The 23,597-nt window shown below is 37.9% G+C and overlaps 1 protein-coding gene across 1 annotated transcript in view; it reads left to right on the top strand.

Moving 5' to 3' along the window:
- FREM2 (FRAS1 related extracellular matrix 2) overlaps window positions 1–23,597 on the top strand; it is a gene marked incomplete at both ends in the record, with an annotated part of 162,167 nt that overhangs the window by 114,897 nt on the left and 23,673 nt on the right. The window contains 6 exons of the mRNA XM_084234876.1: window positions 13,052–13,201; window positions 14,870–15,079; window positions 17,687–17,884; window positions 19,416–19,580; window positions 20,156–20,338; window positions 22,831–22,961. Coding sequence (XP_084091002.1) covers window positions 13,052–13,201; window positions 14,870–15,079; window positions 17,687–17,884; window positions 19,416–19,580; window positions 20,156–20,338; window positions 22,831–22,961 — 1,037 coding nt within the window. The remainder of the gene's footprint in view (window positions 1–13,051; window positions 13,202–14,869; window positions 15,080–17,686; window positions 17,885–19,415; window positions 19,581–20,155; window positions 20,339–22,830; window positions 22,962–23,597) is intronic.

Raw genomic sequence — 23,597 nt, 5'->3', positions numbered from 1 at the left:
TATTGCAGTTTACATAAGAACAATACATGATTTCTTCCTTTGGGAAGATCTCTGTCAATTGGGGGAGATGAATGAGTAGATAATTTTTTTGAATATAGCATGAAAAGTACAATGTGACAAGTGTGAGAAGACAGGACTTGTTGACAGCAGTCAGCTGGGAGTAGGTTATATTTAAGAATAGAAAGACACAAACTTTGCAGGACCTTGGGGCTCTTAGATAATGACTTTTTTGAAAGTGTAAATAACTACTCACTTCCCTAGAGAGTATATTGCTCCACAGCACTGTGGAATAAATGAGCAAGATGGTAAAGATGCCAGAATCCTTTGAGTAAAAATGTTTTACAGATTTTTTACAGCAGGAAAGGGAATTTTTGCTCTACTTATTAATATTGGGTGGGTTGTCGGAAAAGTCATGACATATATTTTCTCTGAAAAGCATAGAAAAAATGCATCTTGACTTTTCTGACAACCCGGTATTTTTCCTTTAATCAAATATTATGATTTTACATTTAAATGAGGTAGATTGTGCCGGTTAATCCCTTTTTAATATTAATATTTTGGTACAAAATTATTACATGAGTGCTAAACAGAAGTACACTGACTACAGGGCAGTAGCCTGGCCATCTCCCTCACCAAACCCACACCTCTGTCTTCAGGTCACTTAGTCCGCTGTGTGTATCTTTCATACACACAGTTCCAAGAACACATTTTCTTTTCATTTTGGCTAGAGGCAATTATTGCTATAATGAAGTAGCAACTAGCACATGTTCTAGAAGCAGTTGGTCTTGTTTCTGTTCCAAATACTGATTATTGATCTTAAGCTTCCAAGCAGCTCCCTGAGTGGTCTCAGTTTCCTCATCTGTAAAGTATTGATAGGCAAAATAATTGTACCTACCTCAAAGGGTTAGTGTGATTAAACAAGTGCGTGTACATCTATCTAGCACTTAGAACAGACACACCAAAAATCCTGTTTGTCATGACTACATGATTGTATTATGTGTATTATGATATACTTATTTTACATAGCAATGTACCATGAAAAACTTTTCATGTCAGTACATATAAACCATGCTCATTCTTTGTAACGACTGTCTTGTATTTCAGAGTATGACCATAGCACACTACTGATGGACATTTAGGTTGTTTTCTGATCTTTAGCTATCATACACATGCTGTAGCAAATGATTTGCCTATACTCTATTATTACAATCAGTTTTAGATGTAATAAAATGCACAGTGATTAGGAACTATCTGTATTCTTCAATAACTACGTACTAATATACATTGAGAGTTTCTGGCATGCCAAGCTCTGCTGTAAGCATTTTGCTGTGTCCTCTCATTGAGACTTTACAACTAGCCCATGAAGCTGCTCTTGCTGTAATCCCCAATTTTACAATGAAAAACTGAGACACAAACATATTAGGTAACTTACCCAAGGGCATACTGCTAGAAAATGGTTTGGTAGAGGGTGGAACACAGGAAGTCTTACAAAGAAAAATTATTTAATTGTGAAAGAATAGCCACCATTGAGCCCCCTATGCCATAACCTATAATACTTGGGTGTTAACAAGAAAGGGTGCACATGCTGTCCCTTAGCAGACAACCCCTGATGATATGAGACTTAACCAAACATGACCCCTATTCATGTCTGATGATAGAGCAACCCTACCCAAGATTCCTTTAACTTGACTTTGGAAATAAGTACATCACACTTTTTCATTAACTTATGAAGACTTTAATTACTTATTCTCATTTTCTTTTTGTCTAAAGGTAAAAGTTCATTATTAACAATAAAGAAAAATACAAACACTGTGGTACAGAAAGTAGCATTTGGGGCCTGCTATGTCATTTGTAGTATAGCATAGGAATAGAAGCATTAGTGAAACACAATCACTTTTTTTTTTTTTTTTCAGATTTTGTATTCAGTGTGTTGATTTCACCTATTAAATTAGTATAAAGTTCACTGGTTTTTTTCATCAAAGAAGGTATGTCGGGCCTCCCTGGTGGTGCAGCGGTTAAGCGCTGGGTTGCGAAGCTACCTGCAGCCTCTGCAGCACCGGTTCGATCCCCAGCTGCTCCCCGGCCACCGGAGGAGGGTCCCACATGGCGTGCAGACCTCTCCTGCCGCCCGCTGCTCCCCTCAGCAGTGTACCTCGGTCCTTCTGCCTGCTCTGCTCCCCGCTCTGGCTCTGGTGAATTCTCTCACCCTTCTGCGCTTCTGACTGTACCCAGTGCTTGTATAAATAAATAAATAAATCTTTAAAAAAAAAAAATACTTTAAAAAAAAAAAAGAAGGTATGTCAATGATATCTGAAAACTAGAAGATATAAATGGAATACACAGGTTTGGAAAAGAATTTATTTTACCCACATCAAACAACTTGGCTACTTTCCATCCATGATTCACTCACAAGAGTTGTCTTTGTTTTTGTCTTTTAAAAGAGATAAAATGTTGGCTAAAATATATTCCTTTTACTAGAGTTCCAAAATAATTATATTTATACAGTTTAATTAATTAAATATATTATCTCTGAAAATAGAGAATGTTATCTGGGTTTTTTTTTAAAGATTTATTTATTTATGCATACAAGAACCAGGGTATAAGCCAGAGACTTGAGGGGTGAGAGGATTCACCAGAGACAGAGTGGGGAACAGAAGAGGCAGATTGACTGAAACACACTGCTGAGGGGAGCAGCGGGCGAGTCAGGAGAGGTCTGCTGTGCCATGTGGGTAGCTTCCTGGCTGGGGACCGAACTCGTGCTGCAGTGGCTGTGGACAGCTTCCTGGGTTGCACCTTAACCCCTTGCACCACCAGGGAGGCCCATCATCTGGATTTTTAACCCTAAAGAATAATTGGGAAATGTCCTCTAAATTTAAAAGAAGGATCCGCAGATGTAAATAGAGCGTGCTGATATATTGATATTCTTACCCAGTTGATTTTAAAGAGTATTGGGAACGATAGCAAATGAGCATAGAGACTGGAACAGAGCAATCTAGGCAATGGCACAGTGAATAATGCTGTAAATACTTTTACAATTTAGCTACCCAGTTGATTAAGCCGGAATACCCCTAATCATCTACCTTGATAGTGCCCTCCACATTTCATTGATGACGAAGAAATTGTCACTCAGTTTCTGAGTCTCTTCCAAAATGTGAATTTTCAGTCATCACTTTCCTGCCTCTAGTCTCTCCCTGCATCAGTCCATCTACCATGGCTCTCTTTTGCAAACCAAGTTCTGATCTTGTCACAGCTCAAAAAACAGCGGTGACTTCCCATTTTTGTAATTCTTAGCATGAAATTAAAGAACTTGCCAGCCACAACCTGTCTAATCTTAATTTCCTTATTCCCTGGCTTCTATTTTTTTTTATTTTTTTATTTTTTTAGAGGTATGATTTATTTATTTATTAATTTATTTGTTTGTTTATACAAGCACTGGGTACAGTCAGAAGCACAGGAGGGTGAGAGAATTCACCAGAGCCAGAGTAGGGAGCAGAGCAGGCAGAAGGACAGAAGTACACTGCTGAGGGGAGCAGCGGGCGGCAGAAGAGGTCTGCGTGCCATGTGGGACCCTCCTCTGGTGGCCGGGGAGCAGCCGGGGATCGAACCGGCGCCGCAGAGGCCACGGGCAGCTTCGCAACCCAGCGCTCAACCGCTGCGCCACCGATTCCCTGGCTTCTATACTCTCCTCCAGCTCCCTCTACTCTTGCCACCCCACTTTCCAGCATGCTCACACCTTACCTTCCCTCTACCTGTTCAGTCTATAAGCTCACCTTTTCTTTCCTAGAATATCACCTGGTGGTCTCCAACCCACCATCCTGAGAACCTGTGCACTATTGCACCCATCATGTGGTGCAATTAATTGTTGTGTTCCCTAAAACCCCCAAGCTGCCAAAGGGCTGTGATCCTGACCCTTATGTGCACAAGGTTCACCTGAGACAGTTTAAACTCTGACTCTTGGAAATTTGGTTGATTTTGATTTGGGATGGAGCCCCAGAAATCTACCTTTCAAAAATCCCTCTGGGTCTTGCAAAACATTGCCACAAATAATTGTGTCCCATTGAGTTAGGGAAATCAATTAGTGGATGATGACAGGTTTTTCCTTCCCCTCCTTCATTTGTGCTATAATATCAGGTAGGATAGAAAAAAAGAAGTTTAAAAAATGATCCCCTAGAAGGCAAGGTACTCAAAATATTTGATGATTAAAAAGATCACTCATGAAACCTTATTTTACTGCCTCTAGATGGCAGAAAACTCTGGTGACTGACATTTAAATTTTATTTTAAACTTGTATTGACCCTGAAAAAAGACAAAATCAGAGTTTTGGAGTGAAACTAGATTGACAGTAGAATCTCTGATAATATTATCTTTTTGGAGAAAGGTTGGCCAACTACTCCCAACTGCAATATTGGAAAGAGTCAGTCCTTAAATCACCAGCATTCTGACATGTACTGACTTTTCTTTATTCTCTCTGAGAAAATTACAGTTGGCAAGAAAAAGAAATGTCAAAACATGCCTTTAAACTGATACTCTTAAATTTTTCCCTTAAATATACATTTGAGCTTTACTTTTTTCAACAAGAATTTTGAAAATGCATTTTAAAGAGTAGATATTAGATACGAGGTGATTCTTAACAATCGGTTCTTTTGTATTTAAAATATTTTGGAGGGACAAGTAGGGAAAAGCCTAGTCAAAACTAAAGGCTCAGATAAAACTAAATTTTAAAAAATATCTCATTTATAAGAAGCAGTTCATCAGCTTGTTTCCTTCTTTGGTTTTCCTATTTTTAAAAGCAATAGATGGGGCCTCCCCGGTGGCGCAGCAGGTTGAGCGCTGCACTGTGAAGCTGTCCACTGCCTTGGCAGCACTGGTTCGATTCCCAGCTGGCCAAGAAGAAACCCACGTGGTGTGGCAGACCTCTCCTGTCTGCCATGAGAGCTGAGTGGTACTAGAGAGCAACTACGGAAAGTGGTGACATTGGTTAGTTTTAGATAAAGGCTGTCGTACATTTCTGTAGTGAAAAAAATTTGCTATGTTATAGAATGGTATGCATAAAACGAGTCTGTAATTTTATATAAAATGTGGTATATGTACATTAAAAAATCACTAATTGATATAAAAATTAACCAGTTAGCAGTTTGATGTGTATTTTTTTTATTTCCTAGGATGAGATTATAAAGAAATTTAACCTCCTTTGCTATACATTTTTAATTTTTTTCAAGAAACAGCTATTTTTTAAAAATTTTTTTAAGATTTATTTATTTATACAAGAACTGGGGTACAGGTCAGAGGCGCGGGATGGTGAGGGGGAGGAGCAGAACAGGCAGAACCACCAAACACACAGCTGAGGGGACCAACGGGTGAGTCAGGAGAGGTCTGCTGCACCATGTTGGCGACCTCCCTGGCCAGGAATTGAACTTGTACTGTGGTGGCTGCAGATAGCCTCATAGTGCTGCGCTTAACCCCTTGTGCCACCAGGGAGGCCCCTCAACCTGCTTTTTTTGATCCTTTAAGTTGGCATTGTGTTTTCAAGCTCTGGCTGTTTTGATGCAGTTAGATGAGTTGTAGTTATCCATTCCCTCTCCCCTGCTGAAGACATTTGGTTTCCCTTTTTGGTCAGTATAAATAATGTGTTAAACCTGCTGGTGTTTCTGAGTGTGCATGTGCAGGTGTATACCAAAGGGTAGATTTGTGGGTCATGCTGGATATACCATTTTAATGTTAGCAACCACTGCCAAATCTCTTCAAAGTGATTGAATCAACTTACATTCCCAGCGGCAGCTTCTGAGAATGTCTGAGTGCCCACAATGTTTAGCTATTTAGGTTTTTCTGATCTTATGACTATTAAATAGTACTATTACTCTAATTTTCATTCCCTGAGTATTAATAAAATTATTTTTATATAGTAGTGCAAGTTTTCTCTTCTGAGACTGCATATTTTTATTTTATTTATTTTTATTTTCTTATATCATGTTCATTTTTGTACAATACTTGATTTCTCCCCTCAAGCATAATCCCCATCATCCCCTCACCCGTGACCATCACCATAGTCCCTTGTGCTCTTCCCCTTCCTCCTCCTCCCTTTCTGTTTGTCTCAGATCCATAATTTGCAACAGTACATATTTACATAATTTTTCTATTTTTTTCCATTTGCTGTTAGAATCTTTGTTATAAATTTATGGGAGTTTTTTATTTATTTTACAAAACCACCTTTAACCAAATGTCAGTGTCTCCACTAGCTTTTTTTTTAAACAAAGAAAATAAAATCTATTTCAGAGCTTGGTATTTGATTTTATGAATGAACTATATATAAGCAACCTCTTTGCAATGGGTTTTGGGTTCCTTTTCAATTGTACCCTACTACAAATGAAGAATGATTAACATTCTTTACACTTATGAGTTTCTATATGATAAATTTCCACATATTAAATTACTGGATAAAAATCAGGTCCATGAAAATTGGTAAAGACTTTTTATGCTATGATTTCTTTCTTGCCTTAGTTAAGGTTAGTTAGCTTAGTTAAGATCAAAGCTTTATCTAAGTATGAATCATAATTGACCTTTTCCCTCATGTATGACTTTGGATAAAGTTCTTTATTTCCCTAAACCCCAATATCCTTATATGTGAAAATGGGATTAATGTAGTATATACTTCATGAAGTATTTATTTGTGAAAATGAAATAAGATAATGAATTCAAAACAATTAGTGTGATATATATAATAATCAGTTATCATATGCTAAAGACACTGAGATGAACTAAAACAACCTGTGTACCTGGGGCAGAAGGGAGGGGGTCGTAAAAAACACCAGTGTGATGCATGTGTGGGCACAGGGCAACATGAAAATCTAAAACTGTACTTTCTGTGAATCTAAAATTGCTCTGAAAAATACAGTCTATTCAAACAATAAAAAGCTAAAAAGGTGAGGCCTGCCACCTGTGTTCCTAAGTCCTCTTGGAGGACTCTAATGCACACCCAACTTGGGAAGATGGGGAGGCAAAGTATTTACCAAAGAAAAAGGAATATGCCTCAATAAAAAATAGTAGGAAAAAAAGAAAGGAAAACAGATCTTTTATTTATTTATTTATTTTTAGTTATTCATGAGTCAGTAACCTTTCCTCTGTGGACTTCTCCAGACTGAGAACACTGTCCTCCACAGTCATCTTACTGCACCGACAACCCCTTGGTCCACTTCACTCCCACTAAGAGTGTTCTTTTCTAACTTTCACCCCGGACACATTTTTATTCATTCTCTCTTACAAGTAAATCATAAAATTTACTTGTAAATTTTTCATTCTTTCTGCAAGTATTAATTAAGCGCCTCCTGCCAGACTTTGATTACACTAAATGTAGGGAAACCACCAGTGAATAAAGGAGGCTTACATCCTTTTCTTAGAGAACTCAGAGGTCGTGAGGGATGCAAGCATGTGATGACGGTGGAGGATGGGTGAGGACTTTTTTTTTTTTTAAAGATTTATTTTATTTATTTATTTATACAAGCACTGGGTACAGTCAGAAGCGCGGGAGAGTGAGAGAATTCACCAGAGCCAGAGCAGGGAGCAGAGCAGGCTGAAGGACCAAAGTACACTGCTGAGGGGAGCAGTGGGTGGCAGAAGAGGTCTGCGCTCCATGCAGGACCCTCCTCCGGAAGCCGGGGAGCAGCCAGGGATCGAACTGGCGCTGCAGAGGCTGCGGGCAGCTTGGCAACCCAGCGCTCAACCGCTGCACCACTGGGGAGGCCCAGGATGGGTGAGGACTTTATGGGGAATCCTAGGTTCTCCCTAGCATAAGTGTTTCTATTTTTTTCTAAATTTTACATAGAAGAACTGGGGTACAGGCCAGAGGTGTGTGAGGTGAGAGGATTCACCAGAAACAGAGTGGGGAACAGAACAGGCAGACTGACTGAAATACACTTTTGAGGGGAGCAGTGGGCAAGACAGGAGAGGTCTGCTGTGCCATGTGGGTCAGCTCTCTGGTTGGGGATTGAACTCAGGCCATTGTGGTGGGGTAAGACTTAACCCCTAGGCCACCAGGGAGGCCCATAAGTGACTTCTAGACTCAAACCTAAAAGGAGCAGGAATGATCCTCATGGGAGGACGTGCGGGGGTGGGGGATGTCTTGAAGCAAAGGTGGTGGGGTGGTGTAGCAGACACTGGGAATATCACTTTAAGGACATTCAAGACTAGTCCTGCTAAGAGGACTAAAATGAATTTTAAAAAGCAAACTGAGATCAGATGTTTCAGTGTCTTGTTTAGGAATCAATAAACAATCTTAAGAACAATGGAAAACACTGAATCATTTTCAATAAAGGGATTACCAGGATGAGATTTGTTTTGAATTATGCCCTCTTTGGATAAGAGTCTATTGTAATTCAACTGACAGGTGACGCTGGCCACATCGAGGGTATTGGCAGTGAGACAGAGGGAAACCATGGGTTGAGAGTAGCGGTGACTCTTGTCTACTCTTTTTGGGAGAAGTTGACTTGAGGTGCCATGGCACTGGGTTGAATAGGCACGTGCTTATCAAGTCTAACCCTCAGCAGAGAGATCTGAATTGGAAATAATTCAGGGGAGGTTGTTTTGTATTATTTTCAGCATTGAACCAAAAGACAGCATAAAAGCTTTCATTTCATTCAGTTCTGAGCAAACATGTTAAAGCTGCAAAGCTTACTTGACTGATGGTCCATGTACACGTGAGTAAATAAGATTTGGCTCCAGATGACAATTACTACTGGTACCTCTTTCTTTCATCTCACGAGACACAATGTAATGGTAAACATCAATCTAGACACCGCAGACTTAGCCAAAAGAAAAAGTTCACTTTTTCCCTGTGGGAAAAAAAAAAACAACTTAAATTATTTTCCCTTCATCTTTGCTGCAGGTGTGTGTGGTGTGTGGCTGGCTAAGCCTCCTCATAGCTACACTCCTCCTCATAGCTAAACAAACATGCTCCGATGTGTGCTGTTTATAGTGAAAGTATCCCCAAACTTGAATAGCATATTCATGTGTAATGAGCTAAAATAGACTCTTCTGTAGCCTGTGCCTTGATCTGTGTTCTTTACTGGAAAGGTCAACAACACAAAGGATACAAAGAGTAGAATTTGGCTTCCTTTATGAATTTCACACTATTCCAACAGGCCAATTTAAAACCTTCCTTGCACTGCTCACACACCATTTGGATAATTTATCTTCCTCTGCAGAGGTAATAAAAACATTCTGGAGTGTGATTCGTGGGTGGGGGAGTGATGTGGAATCACTGTTTTATGGTTTTATGTGGGTGTTGGCTGGCAGATATGGTGGTTTCATTTGATCACGCTCTCATTCCAGATAATAACATTCAGCCACTGTCTATCTTCTCCATTAAAATTGGCAAATTACATAGCACGGTGTACTGTTTACAGACTTAATAGATTTTTTCTAATTAACATTAAATTGTAATGTGGGTATTTCCATATCTAATTGATAAATGTCTACAGTTAACTTTTTTTTTTTAAGATTTATTTATTTTATTTATACAACCACTGGGTACAGTCAGAAGCGCAGGAGGGTGAGAGAATTCACCAGAGCCAGAGCGGGGAGCAGAGCAGGCAGAAGGACTGAGGTACACTGCTGAGGGGAGCAGCGGGTGGCAGGAGAGGTCTGCGCGCCATGTGGGACCCGCACCTGGTGGCCCGGGATCGAACCAGCGCTGCAGAGGCTGCGGGCAGCTTCGCAACCCAGCGCTCAACCGCTGCGCCACTGGGGAGGCCCTACAGTTAACTTCTAAAAGAAACCAAGCTCCTAGACAAAAACTGAGTTACCAAAGAGAGGTGAATTAAAATCTTACTCATGATTATAATAATTTGCTGAAACAAGCAATTCTTCTGGATTTTGCATATATTTCAATCATTGACAGTCTTCATTCATCCTTTTCATCTGCTCATGACGTAGAACCCGTTAACATGCATTAAAAACATCCAGTCATATCGGATGGTCTCACTCATAGCAGGAATCTAGAAAACTTAAATAAGGGACCAGGAAAATGAATATCTGTAAGAAAGTGAAAATCATCATCAACAAACAACTATGAACCAGAGACAATTTATGAGGGGAGGGGGCGGGGGGGGGTTAGGGTCAAAATAAAGGGGTTGCAATTGTTTGGGGAATATAAAAATAAAATTTTTTTAAAAATTTTAAAAAATAATCCACTCATATACCTTGAGTGCTATTTACAACTCAACTCATTACCTGAAGGAGTTTTACTAATTTATTTAAGATTCTGTCCAAATGGTAACAAATAGTAACAAATATAAACAACATTTTAAATTTTAGAGATTTTTTGAAAAGGTGTCAAGAAATTGAAATAACAATTTCAGTTCTCATTCACCTACACTAAAAGGATATAGGTGTTAATATATACCTATTTCTGTTTGTTCATGGCATAAGAAGCTAGGTAATTGACAAGAGTTGTTTTTATTATAAAAACTATTAAATTGTGTTAGATCTCACAGGTAATTGTTTATTTTTTAACAGAAATTATTATAATTGATTAATGGACCCTTTTTTTCCAGTTGTCATGTGTGGAGTACTGATTAGGAGATAAGTCACATACATAATATAATCTGCTGATTAAAAAGAATTCATTTTAGGAAATAAATACCTTTTCATATGCCTTCTATTAGCTGCTGGGGTAAAATGGAGAGATTGAAAATTAAAACCCTTTTCCTTTCTTCCTCTTTCTTTCTACTGGTGGTAACAACATCCTATACAATAGGTAATATAACATGGTTTGATCATTCACATAAATCATAATTTATTGCTTGTTGCATATGCTGTACACTCCTACCTCTCTCTCCTCCTTGCTCACCTTCTCTCTCTCTCTCTCACACACACACACACACACACACACACACACAAAGCACATGTCAGACACATAATGAATGTTCTCTGTATGGTGACTATTATCCTTATCTTTTATTCTTTTTTATTTTTTTATTCTTTTTTATTTTTTTATTCTTTTATTCTTATCTTTTATTCTTTTATGATAACTTGGATTTAAAAAAATTCAATGTATTATATAGGGCTATCTAGCTATCTATCCATCTATCTACTTATCTATCTATCTCAAATCCTTGATTTGCAGTTGACAGAATGGGTCACAAAGAACACAGTTTTGTCTCTAAGTTATAGAGCTTTGAGTGTTTAGCAGTTGTGCACGCACATGATCTCATTCTGTTCCACTTCCAGATGTATCTGTAAGGAATAGGGAGAGGTATCATTATTTATTTATATAATAGGTGGTCCTCCCACTGCTCAGAAGCCTAATTTGTATGATGTGGTTTGCCAGGAATGCAAAGCAACTTGGGGAGCTACTTGTTGGCTACTGATGATCAGACCTCTGTAACAACTATAAAAGCCTTTTAAGAGACACACAGATGTGCCTGGTTTGGCCATCTGGTCAAAATAACCATTTTGGGGGCTGTCTTCACCTTTGCCCCCTACTTAGGCTTGAGAAATGTAAGGAATTTATTGGTGTGTATTTGAGGTCTGCTTTGACTAAGATAACAGGTCCATCTGTACACACACACTCACGTGCCCAAGCACCGTCCAAGTTGAAAGGATGAGGAGGTGAAGTATGCTGTAGGGAGATTTATCACTCCTTAAACCAAAATATGCAAACAAAATTTCCAAGGTGGGTTTTGTATTATTCAAGAGTTTGGGGGAGCTATATATACTTTTTATCATGTCCTCATATGACGATACAAAGAAAATACAATTTCCACTTTTATTAATGATAATTTACTTGGGGCAGGAAAATTTAGAATGCTCACTCAATTTGAGCAGTGCACAGAATGATTTTCCTTTAGTTTCGAGCCATGACTGTTGGGTTTTGTTTGATGTTATGTGCTTGGTAATCCGATTAGATGCTCTGAAACATACTGGATATCTCCTAAATGGCTTTGTGTTTTAAGAACATGGGTATGAATTGCATGACCTTTTATACTTAGTTCTTTTGAGTCTTGTAAAACTAGACACAGATGACTAAAATGTCTCAAGTCAAAGGGCTATTCACTGTATATGTGTATTTTCTCGATTAATTTATCATTGTTAATGGTTGCATATAAAAAAGTTCTCAGTGGGTAAAGTATATGCTCTATCTATTTCTCCAACTTATTGTGAGTCTATAAATATTTAAAAATAATTGTTTTATTTTAAAGTAAGCACAGACAATATCACTCAGTTTTCTTTACTGGTCAGCTAACTGCTATACCTCAGACTTCTGGTCACAATCTCACAAGATCAGTTGATGGTCACCTGTGGAATCATATAGGAAGCAATGGCTAGATCAATTCATCACCAATCCTGGAAAAAATACAAATTCTCCAGTATGTGTCCTACTTTAATCACCTAAATCACATCACTTTTATACATATTTGATGTCTGATTATTTCTCTACTGGGACCCCAGTTGGTTTAAACATCCTCCTAACTTCCCAGGTCGTCTACAACCATGCCCTGGTAATGATGACAAGACCCTGCTCTAAGCCTCCAGGACCCATATGTAATCAATTTCACTACACCAATAGTTGCTAGCTCTTGTGGTTATTTCAGGCCAAAGTACACTGGATTATGGCCCATCTAGGTGGTTAAAAAATGTCATGGTGTAAATAGTCTCCAGGATGAAGATTCAGTAAGGAATAACAAAATGAATAGTAGGGTCAAACTCATAAAATGTCATTCTACTTTGTCTTGTTTCATTTTGATTCTATTTTTACCTTCCAGGAAGTCCATATAGAAACCATTTATAATCCCACATAAAGTCAAATAACACACACCACCACATTAGAATGTTCCACTGGGCACTTACCATATCTATTTTTGTTTTTTAACAGAGGCATTTTGACCTGAAAACTATAGAAATTCTCCTCTTAAAGAAATGTTTTCTTGCTAATGGGAAAAATATGTGATGATGATAAGAACCAATAAGATAAATATAACTCCTATTTGGAATTACATCAGTAAAGTTTGATGTGGGAAAGGAAATAACAGAAATGGTTTCTTCTTTGTTTTAATAGAACCCATATTCTACTTTGGCGACGTCAAGTACTCAGTAGATGAGAGCACAGGCTATGTGGAAGTGCAGGTGTGGAGGACTGGCACTGACCTGTCCAGGTCTTCCAGTGTCACTGTGAGATCAAGGAAGACAGAGCCTCCCTCTGCTGATGGTGAGCAGTTTCATTACACAAAATGTGTTAAAGCTAAAATATTCTTATTAAGACAGTCTAGTTGAATGGATTTTTTTTTCTGAAATTGTGATAATCTGGCAGGTAAATCTGGACTGTATTGATACTGCAGGAAAATACATTAGGGCCCCAAATCAGAAGATAAGTGACAAAATATAAGTCAAAATCTTTACATTCTAATGCCTATATTTATCTATCTGTGAATTCTCTCTCTTCACTTGGGAAATCTAGCATCATTGACTATTATGACACCATATACAAGGCAAGAACAATCTTGATGTTCACCCTCAAAGCAATCTAGTGACATTGAGTGTTATGCAGTGATGCCTGTCCACCTCAGTTCCCTGCTTATTTTAACAGATGTCCCCACATATACTTCAAATCCCAAAGGCATTCTCCATACTTCATAATACAATCTGTCCCATCTGACATATGATTACCCTTTATTCTGGAATCTACATCACCACAAAAGTGATCATATAGTTTAGGGTAAGCATAAAATAAGAAAATTACTTTTTTTCTCTTCTAAATTACCAAAAACACAAATTCTTTTTCTGTATTCATACACACAAACATACACATCACAGACAAATCACACATTTATCATATAAAGCAAGTGGCTTCCACCTCATCTTAAAAGTTACCCTTAAGTTTCATCTTTTGTAATGCAGTGGGACGAATATAATACTTTGCATGAAGTTGTTGTCCAGTAAATATTTGTTAACCAAATTATTTATTTTTAAGAGACAATTTGAATCAGAAAGAGGAGGGAAAAGGTAAAGAGGCAGAAGAAAAGAAAAATGCAGAGACACAAAGAGATTATTGATAGAGATTTTTAAAAATGAAATAAAGACAGATATATTCATTTCATACCCATAAGCAGATAAAAAGTGAGCATTCCAAGAGCAAAAGTTATGAAAATTAAGAAAGAAGCAATAATATTGGACTGTTTTCCTCCATGCCCAGTCTTTATAGTTATTATGCCTAAAGATTAACATACTGTTTTATTTTTAACTACTTTAAGTATAAATGAAAATGTGAGCCCAAAGTATGTACCACCCTGGCCTAAAAAATAATAATCCAACACCCAAATATGTCTTTGAGCATAGAGGATTGACCTCCTCCCCTGGAACAAGTGTGGGTGAAGCTTGTAGAACAAAATCTTGAATCTAAAATTTGTTGACTTAACCACCAGAATCTAAAATTTGTTGACTTAACCACACACCTAAACAGGATCTTCTGTAGGTGCTCCTAAAAATAACCATAGATATTTAGTAATGTTTGTAAAATTTAAACAGCTATATTTCATATAGACATTCATGATCATCATCTCTTTTATTGACATGCGATTATTTTATTCTTCATTCCAAAATAAAGATGGGGAAATTATAAGCTAGAAAGTTAAAATAACTAAAACTGAAATAGCTCACCAGACATACTTAAAACAATGTTCACAACCTGATCTTTATTCTCCCATATCAATAGCCAGTGTTGATAATAATGTAAAATTTGTTAAATACAAATTTCTGTAATGTTATGCTGGTCTGTGTTTTTAAAGTAATTATACATAAATCTGCATAATGTATGTCTCATAATTTTGTTTAAATTTAGTCAGTCCCCAGTTGAATAATTCTTTTGTTGCTGTCAAAGCTGGATCAGACTATGTGGGAATCAGTCGCAACTTAGACTTCGCACCTGGAGTCAACATGCAGACTGTTCGTGTGATCATTCTGGATGATCTTGGACAACCAGTGCTGGAAGGAATTGAGAAATTTGAACTGGTGCTTCGTATGCCAATGAATGCAGCACTTGGAGAGCCCAACAAAGCCACAGTGTTCATAAATGACACTATCTCAGATTGTGAGTGCTTATTAATTTACAATGATAATGCTATGCTACAGTTTGTACAAATAACAAGTAATAAACTAGGATTTATATACTTGTATTAATTTGGTAGGGCTGCCATAAATATGTATTACAGATTCAGAAATTTATTGATTCACGGTTCTGAATACTAAGAATCCAAGATCAAGATTTCTACAAGGTTGTTTCCTTACATTTGAATTATAGATGGTCATCTTTCTATGTGTCTTTGCAGCATCTTCTGTGTATGTCTCGTGTGTCCAAATTTTCTCTTTTTATGACATCAATTAAGCTGATTAAGGCCCACCTAATGATTTCACTTTTATTTAATTACCTCTGTAAAGACCCTGTATCCAAAGATTGTATTCTCAGGTACTGGGGGTTAGGACTTCAACCTGTGAATCTGGAGGGGACAGTTCAACCCATAACAATAGCCAGATTGGGCCTCCCCAGTGGCGCAGCGGTTGAGCGCTGGGTTGCAAAGCTGCCCACAGCCTCTGCAGCACCGGTTCCATCCCTGGATGCCAGGCTAGGGTCCCACATGGCGCGCAGACCTCTTCTGCCGCCCGCTGCTCCCCTCAGCGGTGTATATTTTTTTTTTTCTGTGGGACCCTCGCCGGCGTCCCGGGAACAAACCGGCGCTGCAGAGGCTGTGGGCAGCCTCGCAGCCCAGCACTCAACCGCTGCGCTACCAGCAGAGGCCCCCCTCAGCAGTGTATTTCGTCAGTCTGGATGTTCTGTTCTCCACTCTGGCTCTGGTGAATTCTCTCACCCTCCCACACTTCTGACTGTACCCAGTGCTTAAATAAATAAATTAATTAATTAATTAATTAATTTAAAAAAAAGAAACCAATACCCAGGTTGACCAGGTCTTCTTTCTCTTCTTGATCATTTTGACAGAATTAATCTCTGAAGAAAAATTTTAGTCTTCCTTTCCTTGCAAATTAAAAAAGAGTGAGATTATAATTAATATCTTGATTGTGCCTCAAAAATTTCTTCTCCATGGCTGGGAAGAACTACACAACATTTTACACAAGGCTGCATAGAAATTTGAGTGCCAAAGGTCTTTTTTTTCCATTTCTCAATACAAGACATTTTCTGTCACCTCTATACACAGACACTCCTGAAATTCCCTTAATAAGGTGCCAAAATCATTGTTTTAAGATACCCAGCTTCTGTATGCATAATGGGGTTCTCACATGTCATCATAAGGGGATTCTGAATAATCTTCAACCTTGATGATCTTGACATTGCTTGGAGGCATCCAACCTTTGTGAATTAGTCCTATGTTTGATTGACCCAGCGTGAATATCACCTAGTTATTATATAGATGCACACTCACACACACGTAATTTCATACTTACCAATTTTTTCAACATAGTCTTGATAAACTATTATTTTATCAGGTTTGGAATCCCCAGAGTGCTAACTTTTAGGAAGCAGGAAGATTTCACTTTCAAGCCAAATGCATATAACCACAATATGGATTTACTGGGGGAATCACATTACAATAATATAAGCATACAATTAGCAGCAAAAAAGAAGATCTGGTAATGAACCTCTCTTTTAAAAAAAAATTATTTATTCATACCAGAACTTGGGTACAGGCTAGAGGTGCAGGGGGGGTGAAAGGATTCACCACAGAAAGAATGGGGAGCAGAACAGGCAGATTGAAAGACCCTGCTGAGGGGAGCAGTGGGTGCCACAGGAGAGGTCTGCTGTGCCTTGTGGGTCACCCCCATGGCCAGGGATGGAACTTGTGCTGCAGTGCCTGCAGATAGCCTCTTAGTGCTGTGTCTTAACCTCTTGAGTCACCAGGGAGGTCCTGGGTAATGAACCTCTTGGCAAAGTTTGAGAGACTGGCAACTGATCCAGAGAGCTCCAGGAATCCATCCTCTGCTAGGAGGAGGACATGCCTCTTCTAAAGCAAGAGTCTCCCAGAGGCCCTCAACATACTCTAGAGAAGGCTCCAGGATCACAGTCATGGAGTCCATGAGCATCTCAAATTGCACTCAACTTCTGTACCCATATTTATTTCACTTCTTGATAAGACATCAGGACCACCTGTCAATTTTGAACTACAGGGACCTCTTCACACAGCCAGATTTTTATCCAGCTTTGCCTTTTATATGTTGATCAGTGTCTTTGAACAAGTGGCTGATAACTTAAGATGCTCTATTGTAATTGAGCAACCCCTCCCCTCCCATCAGTCAGGGTCATTACTGTATACATACATACACAGTATATATGACAACTGTGCTTAAAAATGTGTATAATATTTAGTGTTATCAGAAATCCTGAAAAATACATGTTTCAGCAACATATTGATATAGATATCATAGTATCCAGTTGTTTCCACTTTTTAGCATTTCGTTGTATCTCTTTACTGCACAAAAATAGGCAGAGCAAACTTTCAAAAATGAGAACACTGAGAGTTAAGTGATTTGCTCAAAGCCAAAACATTGGCAAGTGACTGAGTGGAGATTGGGATCCAATTCTCATTTCTATCCCATTATCCCTTCTACTAAGTCACATTTTCTGAAATGCCATTTTTCTTGAGCAACCTTATGCTCACTTGATCCATATGTTTACTTGTTTTTGCAGTGCCTAAGATGCAATTCAAAGAACGAGTATATACTGGCAATGAAAATGACGGGCAGGTAGTGGCGATGATCCACAGGGGTGGAGATATCCAGTACAGGTCCTCGGTGAGGTGCTACACACGGCAGGGGTCTGCACAAGTCATGGTGGACTTTGAAGAGCGCCCCAACACTGATATCTCTGTCATCACTTTCCTCCCTGGTAAGTTTCAGCTTATAATTTTTTTTGATTCATTAAATTTTTTGCACTATAATGATGTTTTATTTTTATTCTCTTACTGGTTAGATCCTCCGGTATAAATCTTTCCCATTTTTTAAATTAACTTATAAGTAGCTTATATGTCTATGTGACTTTGCTAATACATCTTTGGCCCCATTTATGCATCTGCTTCCCTCATCCTCCACCTAACCTCCCTGCCAATTCCTCCCCATACATTCCCCTGTCCTCTCCTACCTCCCCCGTTCCCTCTGGTAACCAGTATATTTTTCATGAGGTCTAACAATTGCTTCTGCTGTGCTTTGCCAGTACATGTCTTTTGGTTATTTATATGCCACAGAGACATGAAACTATCCAATATCTGTCTTTCACTTTCTGAACTTATTTCACTTACCATCATAACCTCAAGGTCTATCCATTTTATCCCAAAAGACACTATTTTGTCTTTTTGAAAAACTGAGGAGTATGAGCTTGTAATTTGTATTTGAATTTTGAGGAATCCAGGGTTTTGGTAAGAAATATATGTGAGAGAAATACAAGTTCTTGACTTCAACAAGTTTATAAGGTGATTTCATACCCACTAATTGATTATAAGGTGAGATAGATTGTAAATGGTTCCATAAAAGTCTTTTTTATGTCCATATCCACTTATTTATTAGCTTCCAGTGATGTGCTATATTGTTTTTCCAAAACTTATTCAGTGGCTAAGAGCAGATCAAATGTATAAGTTTTATGAAACTGAGAGCTGCTTAAATGTCAGAAATGAAAGGAAATAGATGTCATGTTTTAATCTGTACCCGTAGTCTTAAAATACTTGATCGTTTTTGATCCAATGATTATACTAGAAACTAGTACTGCCGTCAAATTAACAATGACCAAACCAGCATAAAGCTGCTAGATTTGCTTTCTGATCTTGATATTAGAAAATCATAAACAAAATTGGTATTTGCTTTTTCCCTTGCTTTTTAAGATGAGTGACAAAACTTAAAGCAGACATTTAAGAGATTCCTTGTATAAATCAAGACCTAATATTGCATGTGTTCCATTAGTCAATCATTCAGCAACTATTTATTGAAGGTTTAATAGGTTTAATATATGCCAGACACAGCTCTTTGCACTATTAATACAGCAAGGGGGAAAAAGCAACATCCTTGCCCTTGTGGTCTTATGTTCTTAGCAGACATCTTTTTTGGAGACTATAAGATAAGTCTCAAAAATGCTGTCATGGGCCTCCCTGGTGGTGTAAGAGGTCAAGCACAGCACTGTGAAGCTATCCATAGCCTTTGCAGCATGAGTTCGATCCCCGGCTGGCCAGGGAGCTACCCACATGGCACAGTAGATTTCTCTGACTCGCCCGCTGCTCCCCTCAGCAGTGTATTTCAGTCCATCTGCCTGTTCTCCTCCCCACTCTGCCTCTAGTGAATCCTCTCACCCCCTGCACCTCTGGCCTACATCCCAGTTCTTGTAGGCATAAATAAATAAATCTTTTTTAAAAATGCTGTCATCATTGTTTCAGGTGAGATTGAAAAGCCTTGTGTCCTTGAGCTGATGGATGACGCGCTATACGAGGAGGTGGAGGAACTCCGTCTGGTTCTGGGCACTCCTCAAAGTAACTCTCCTTTTGGGGCTGCAGTTGGTGAACAAAATGAAACTCTGATCAGGATCCGAGATGATGCTGATAGTAAGAAGCTATTTCTGGTACCATAAATGGGAAACTGCAATAGATCTATGTTAAAGTTTTAGGTAACAGAAAATCACTTCCATTTTCTAACTAGGGTTTTAAAGTGATGAGAAATAGGGAAAAAGACTAAGTCAAAATAGGGAGTGAAATAAACCATTAAAATGAAAGGTTAATGTTTGAGAATATGTTTTTTATCTAAATGCTGAATCCCAAACATACTTAGCTCCCCCTACCCCACAGCCCTCCCATACATACACACACACACACACACACACACACACCCCAACCTGAGGTACTTGTGGTCAATCCAACAGTTTCCTCCCTCCTTCCCCACTCTCAGGGGGTTGCTCCCGTAAAACTTATGACACATAGAGCCCAGAGCACATGCTCCCTGGGAGCTGGTTAAGTGGGGCTATGCATACTCAGTCTCTGCTAACATATTGGGTGAGGGAAGAGAGAGGGCCTAGAGTGGACAGTATTAGGTAGCAAACTCATCCACATGGACATAAAAATTAGATATGGAGAACAAGTATTCCTCTTATATTTTCATTTGTTCATGTTTCTCACAATTTTAGAGGCAATTATTAAATTTGGAGAAACTAAATTTAGCGTTAGTGAGCCCAGAGAACCAGGACAGTCGTCGGTGGTAAAAATTCCAGTGATTCGCCAAGGAGACACTTCCAAGGTTTCTGTTGTGAGAGTCCACACCAAGGACGGTTCGGCCACCTCCGGAGAAGACTACCATCCTGTGTCGGAAGGTATGAGGGTCCTCTCCAAAAGTGTGGGGTATGCTAATATGATGTGTTAATGTGAGAGACCTTGAGAAAAAGAAAAAAATATGCAACCAAAATAGACACAATCCTTTAAATGAATCTTCTTCAGAAAAACAAACACAATGGAACTGATTTCCAGGATTTTCCTTTTTTGTCTTACAGGGTATATGTTTTTAAACTTAGGGAAATTTTGGGCAGACATGCTAGATGACCTTCAGTGTTGAGTCTACTTTATTTTCAATAGGTTTTATCTTCATTAGCAGTTATCAAACATTAATAACATAAACAATAATGACTTTCCTGATATTTTCGATTACATTGAAAATGTACACAATAGTCACAATAAGTCCATTTAGTTTATACCAACAATCTAAAACTTCAAGCTAGAAAATGTTGTCATAATAGGAGCAATGAAAGAAATACCAGCCACAGAGGCATGAATTCTCTGGGTCTCAGGAGCTGTTCATACATGCTTTCCTTCAAATTGTGGACCTTTTTCCTTTACCTTTTATAAATAATAAAACAAATCAGTCTCTTTCTGGATTATTTGCTTGCACAAAGGTAATTAGTTGATGTGCATGATAGCTGCTAAATACAAAATCTAAAATTAGGATTTCTAGAATGAGCAGGTTTTACATGAAGGAAGCACCTTTTAATGCACTTTTAGAAGCGCCTGTTAAAACCTCATTTTGCTAAAACAGAACAAAATTACAGCTATACAGTAAACTGACAAATGAAGTCAAAAAAGTTAGATAACAGTAATGTCAACATGCTATTTAGTGTACTATATATTAAATGTATAATAAACAACATATTTATAGTAGAAATTTAAGTGATCTGTTTTGGAACTCCAATTTCTCCTTTCATGGCCCAACTTGAGGTCAGTCCTTTACAAATGAACAGGAAAATTTAAATATAGAATAAAAGTGGAAATCCACTTTTTGTGCTAAAAATATCTGAAGTGAAGACTCAAGTGATTAAGAAAACTATCATCTAGCAACTGTACTGTAAGATAACAATAATTTAAATATTTAACATAATTAAGTTTTTAACTTCTTAGAAATGGGACTTGCATAACCCAGAGGGTTGCAAAACTGGAATGTTGATGGCCTACGGCAAGCAATTAAAATGTGTGAAGCAAGGCAAATTCAAGGAAAATGTTGAGTGTTGAAGGCTATTGAGCCAGGAAATCCATTCTCTGCTGAGAAGATCCTTTCTGTCACTGCCTGCTGGCTATTGTCAGGAAGGAGAGTACAAAAGAACTCACAATTCTATTTTCCTAGAGAATCCCCATAATTTTAAATGTAAGAATCTGACTTATTAATGCAAGGTCCCACAGGTCAAGCCAAACAAATTGGTGGGACAGAAATGGCCAGCTTTTTCCATCCTCTGCAAGCACCATAAGTTTACTCAGGGTCAGAGAAATCTAAGACTATATACTCCAAGAACTTGCTGGGGCTAATGTAGAAAACAGCTTTATTTGGAAACAGAGCTACCTCCATTTTAAAGAAAAAAATCTTTTTCATAATTGTCAATTGAAAAATAGAAGTCAGAAAAGAAAAATATGTTGAAGACATATTTTCTTCTGCCACATTTTAAAGGATTTAGGATTATCCTGGCTGAACTGAAGTTGCCTTGGTAAGCAGTGTCTGTCAGCCTCTCTGATTGGAAGGATTATGCGCCGTTCTTTAATTTTTCTCCTGAGTCAGTTTCTCAGAAGATATAGTAAAGCCAGCAATAGAGTTTATCCAAGTATCATAATGTGGTCAGAGTCTTGTCCATGAAGTCAGCGAAATAAATTAATTGTTAAAGTTTTAAGAACTTCTAAGTGAATGGTTAAAAAAGGATTCTCATAACTGGGTTTAGTTTTCACGACAATGAAGCAATTATTTTTCATGAGGAGGGGCAGATCCTAAATATTTATCTAAAAAAATTTCCTTAGATTCTAAGATTAACATCAACAAAAAGTCTTAAAAATATTTTTGATATATGTTAAAACTCAGTAAGTTTATATCCAACTTTACATTTTACATTTTGTATACAAAATGTAAATGCTATTCACACTTGATAATTCATGCAATCTTATTTCTTTGACTTATGTCCTGTTGGTTAAGAAATTCTGGAAAAATTAGAGCTGAGTTTATCTGCTTGTGTTCCGATATCAGAACTGTTGATCATCCTTCCCATGATTCAGCATTTTCTCAAACTGTGGGCCAACGAATCAGTTTGTAACTTATGATTTAAATTTTTCTTGGGATAAAAGGGAATAGAATAGAAAGCAATAGAGTGCAATGCTAAGAATAACTGATGATATTATCAATTCCATTTTATTCACACACACACATACACACACACACACACAAATACACACTTACTAGGACCTCACTGTAAAATGTATTTCTTATGTGGGTCACTATCAAAATAACTTGACTAAAATTACTTACAGAAAGATTCACTCTGTGGCTTTGCATTTGTAGAAATCGAGTTTAAAGAGGGAGAAAACCAGCACTTTGTTGAAATTGAAGTAATCTTTGATGGAGTAAGAGAGATGAGAGAGGCCTTTACTGTCCACCTAAAACCCGATGAGAACATGATAGCAGAGACGCAGGTAAGGAGCAGAGTGTGCTCACAAATTCACGACAGCCATTTTATCAGGGAACATGCATATAAACATCAATAGTGTACAATGAATTAATAGGACTTTGTACAAATCTTACACAATCCCTTTTCATTTCCTAAATAAATTTTGTTCCACTTTCCAATCAAGAAATTCCTGTCTTTCTTTGAAAAATCATATTTGTAGAAACTCAAGGACTGAGCCCCACATCAGCCGACTTACCCTTCCCATCTCAGTCAGAAACAATTGAATTTGTTGAGAGAAATCATCTAGAGAGAAAGCAGCATCTCAGCCCCAAGATAAGGCTTTTAATTCAGTTTAGGACTCATTATAACATATATTATAACCCATAAACCCAACCGTTAACCCTCAAAAATTCCTACCTGCTCATCCTGGTATTGTCAAATTGATCTTCTGAGCCTCAGTGACCAAAACATTGTAGGCCTAATCTTTGTTTACTGTACTTTTTAAATTTATTGTATTATAAACCAGATGTTCTTCAAGATAAGCACAATTTTCACAGAATCTTGACCTTTAAACCCAAAATAATTTTAAACTGAATGATTTTAGGAACAGATAAATTGTTAATATCTAAGCTTAGATTTGTTCTATTTATTTTATAACTTG

This window comes from Talpa europaea (assembly GCF_964194135.1).
Source record: "Talpa europaea genome assembly, chromosome: 6".
Classification (NCBI taxonomy): domain Eukaryota; kingdom Metazoa; phylum Chordata; class Mammalia; order Eulipotyphla; family Talpidae; genus Talpa; species Talpa europaea.
The sequence above is the reverse complement of the archived record's forward strand: the minus strand, read 5'-3'. Positions and strand labels throughout refer to the sequence as shown.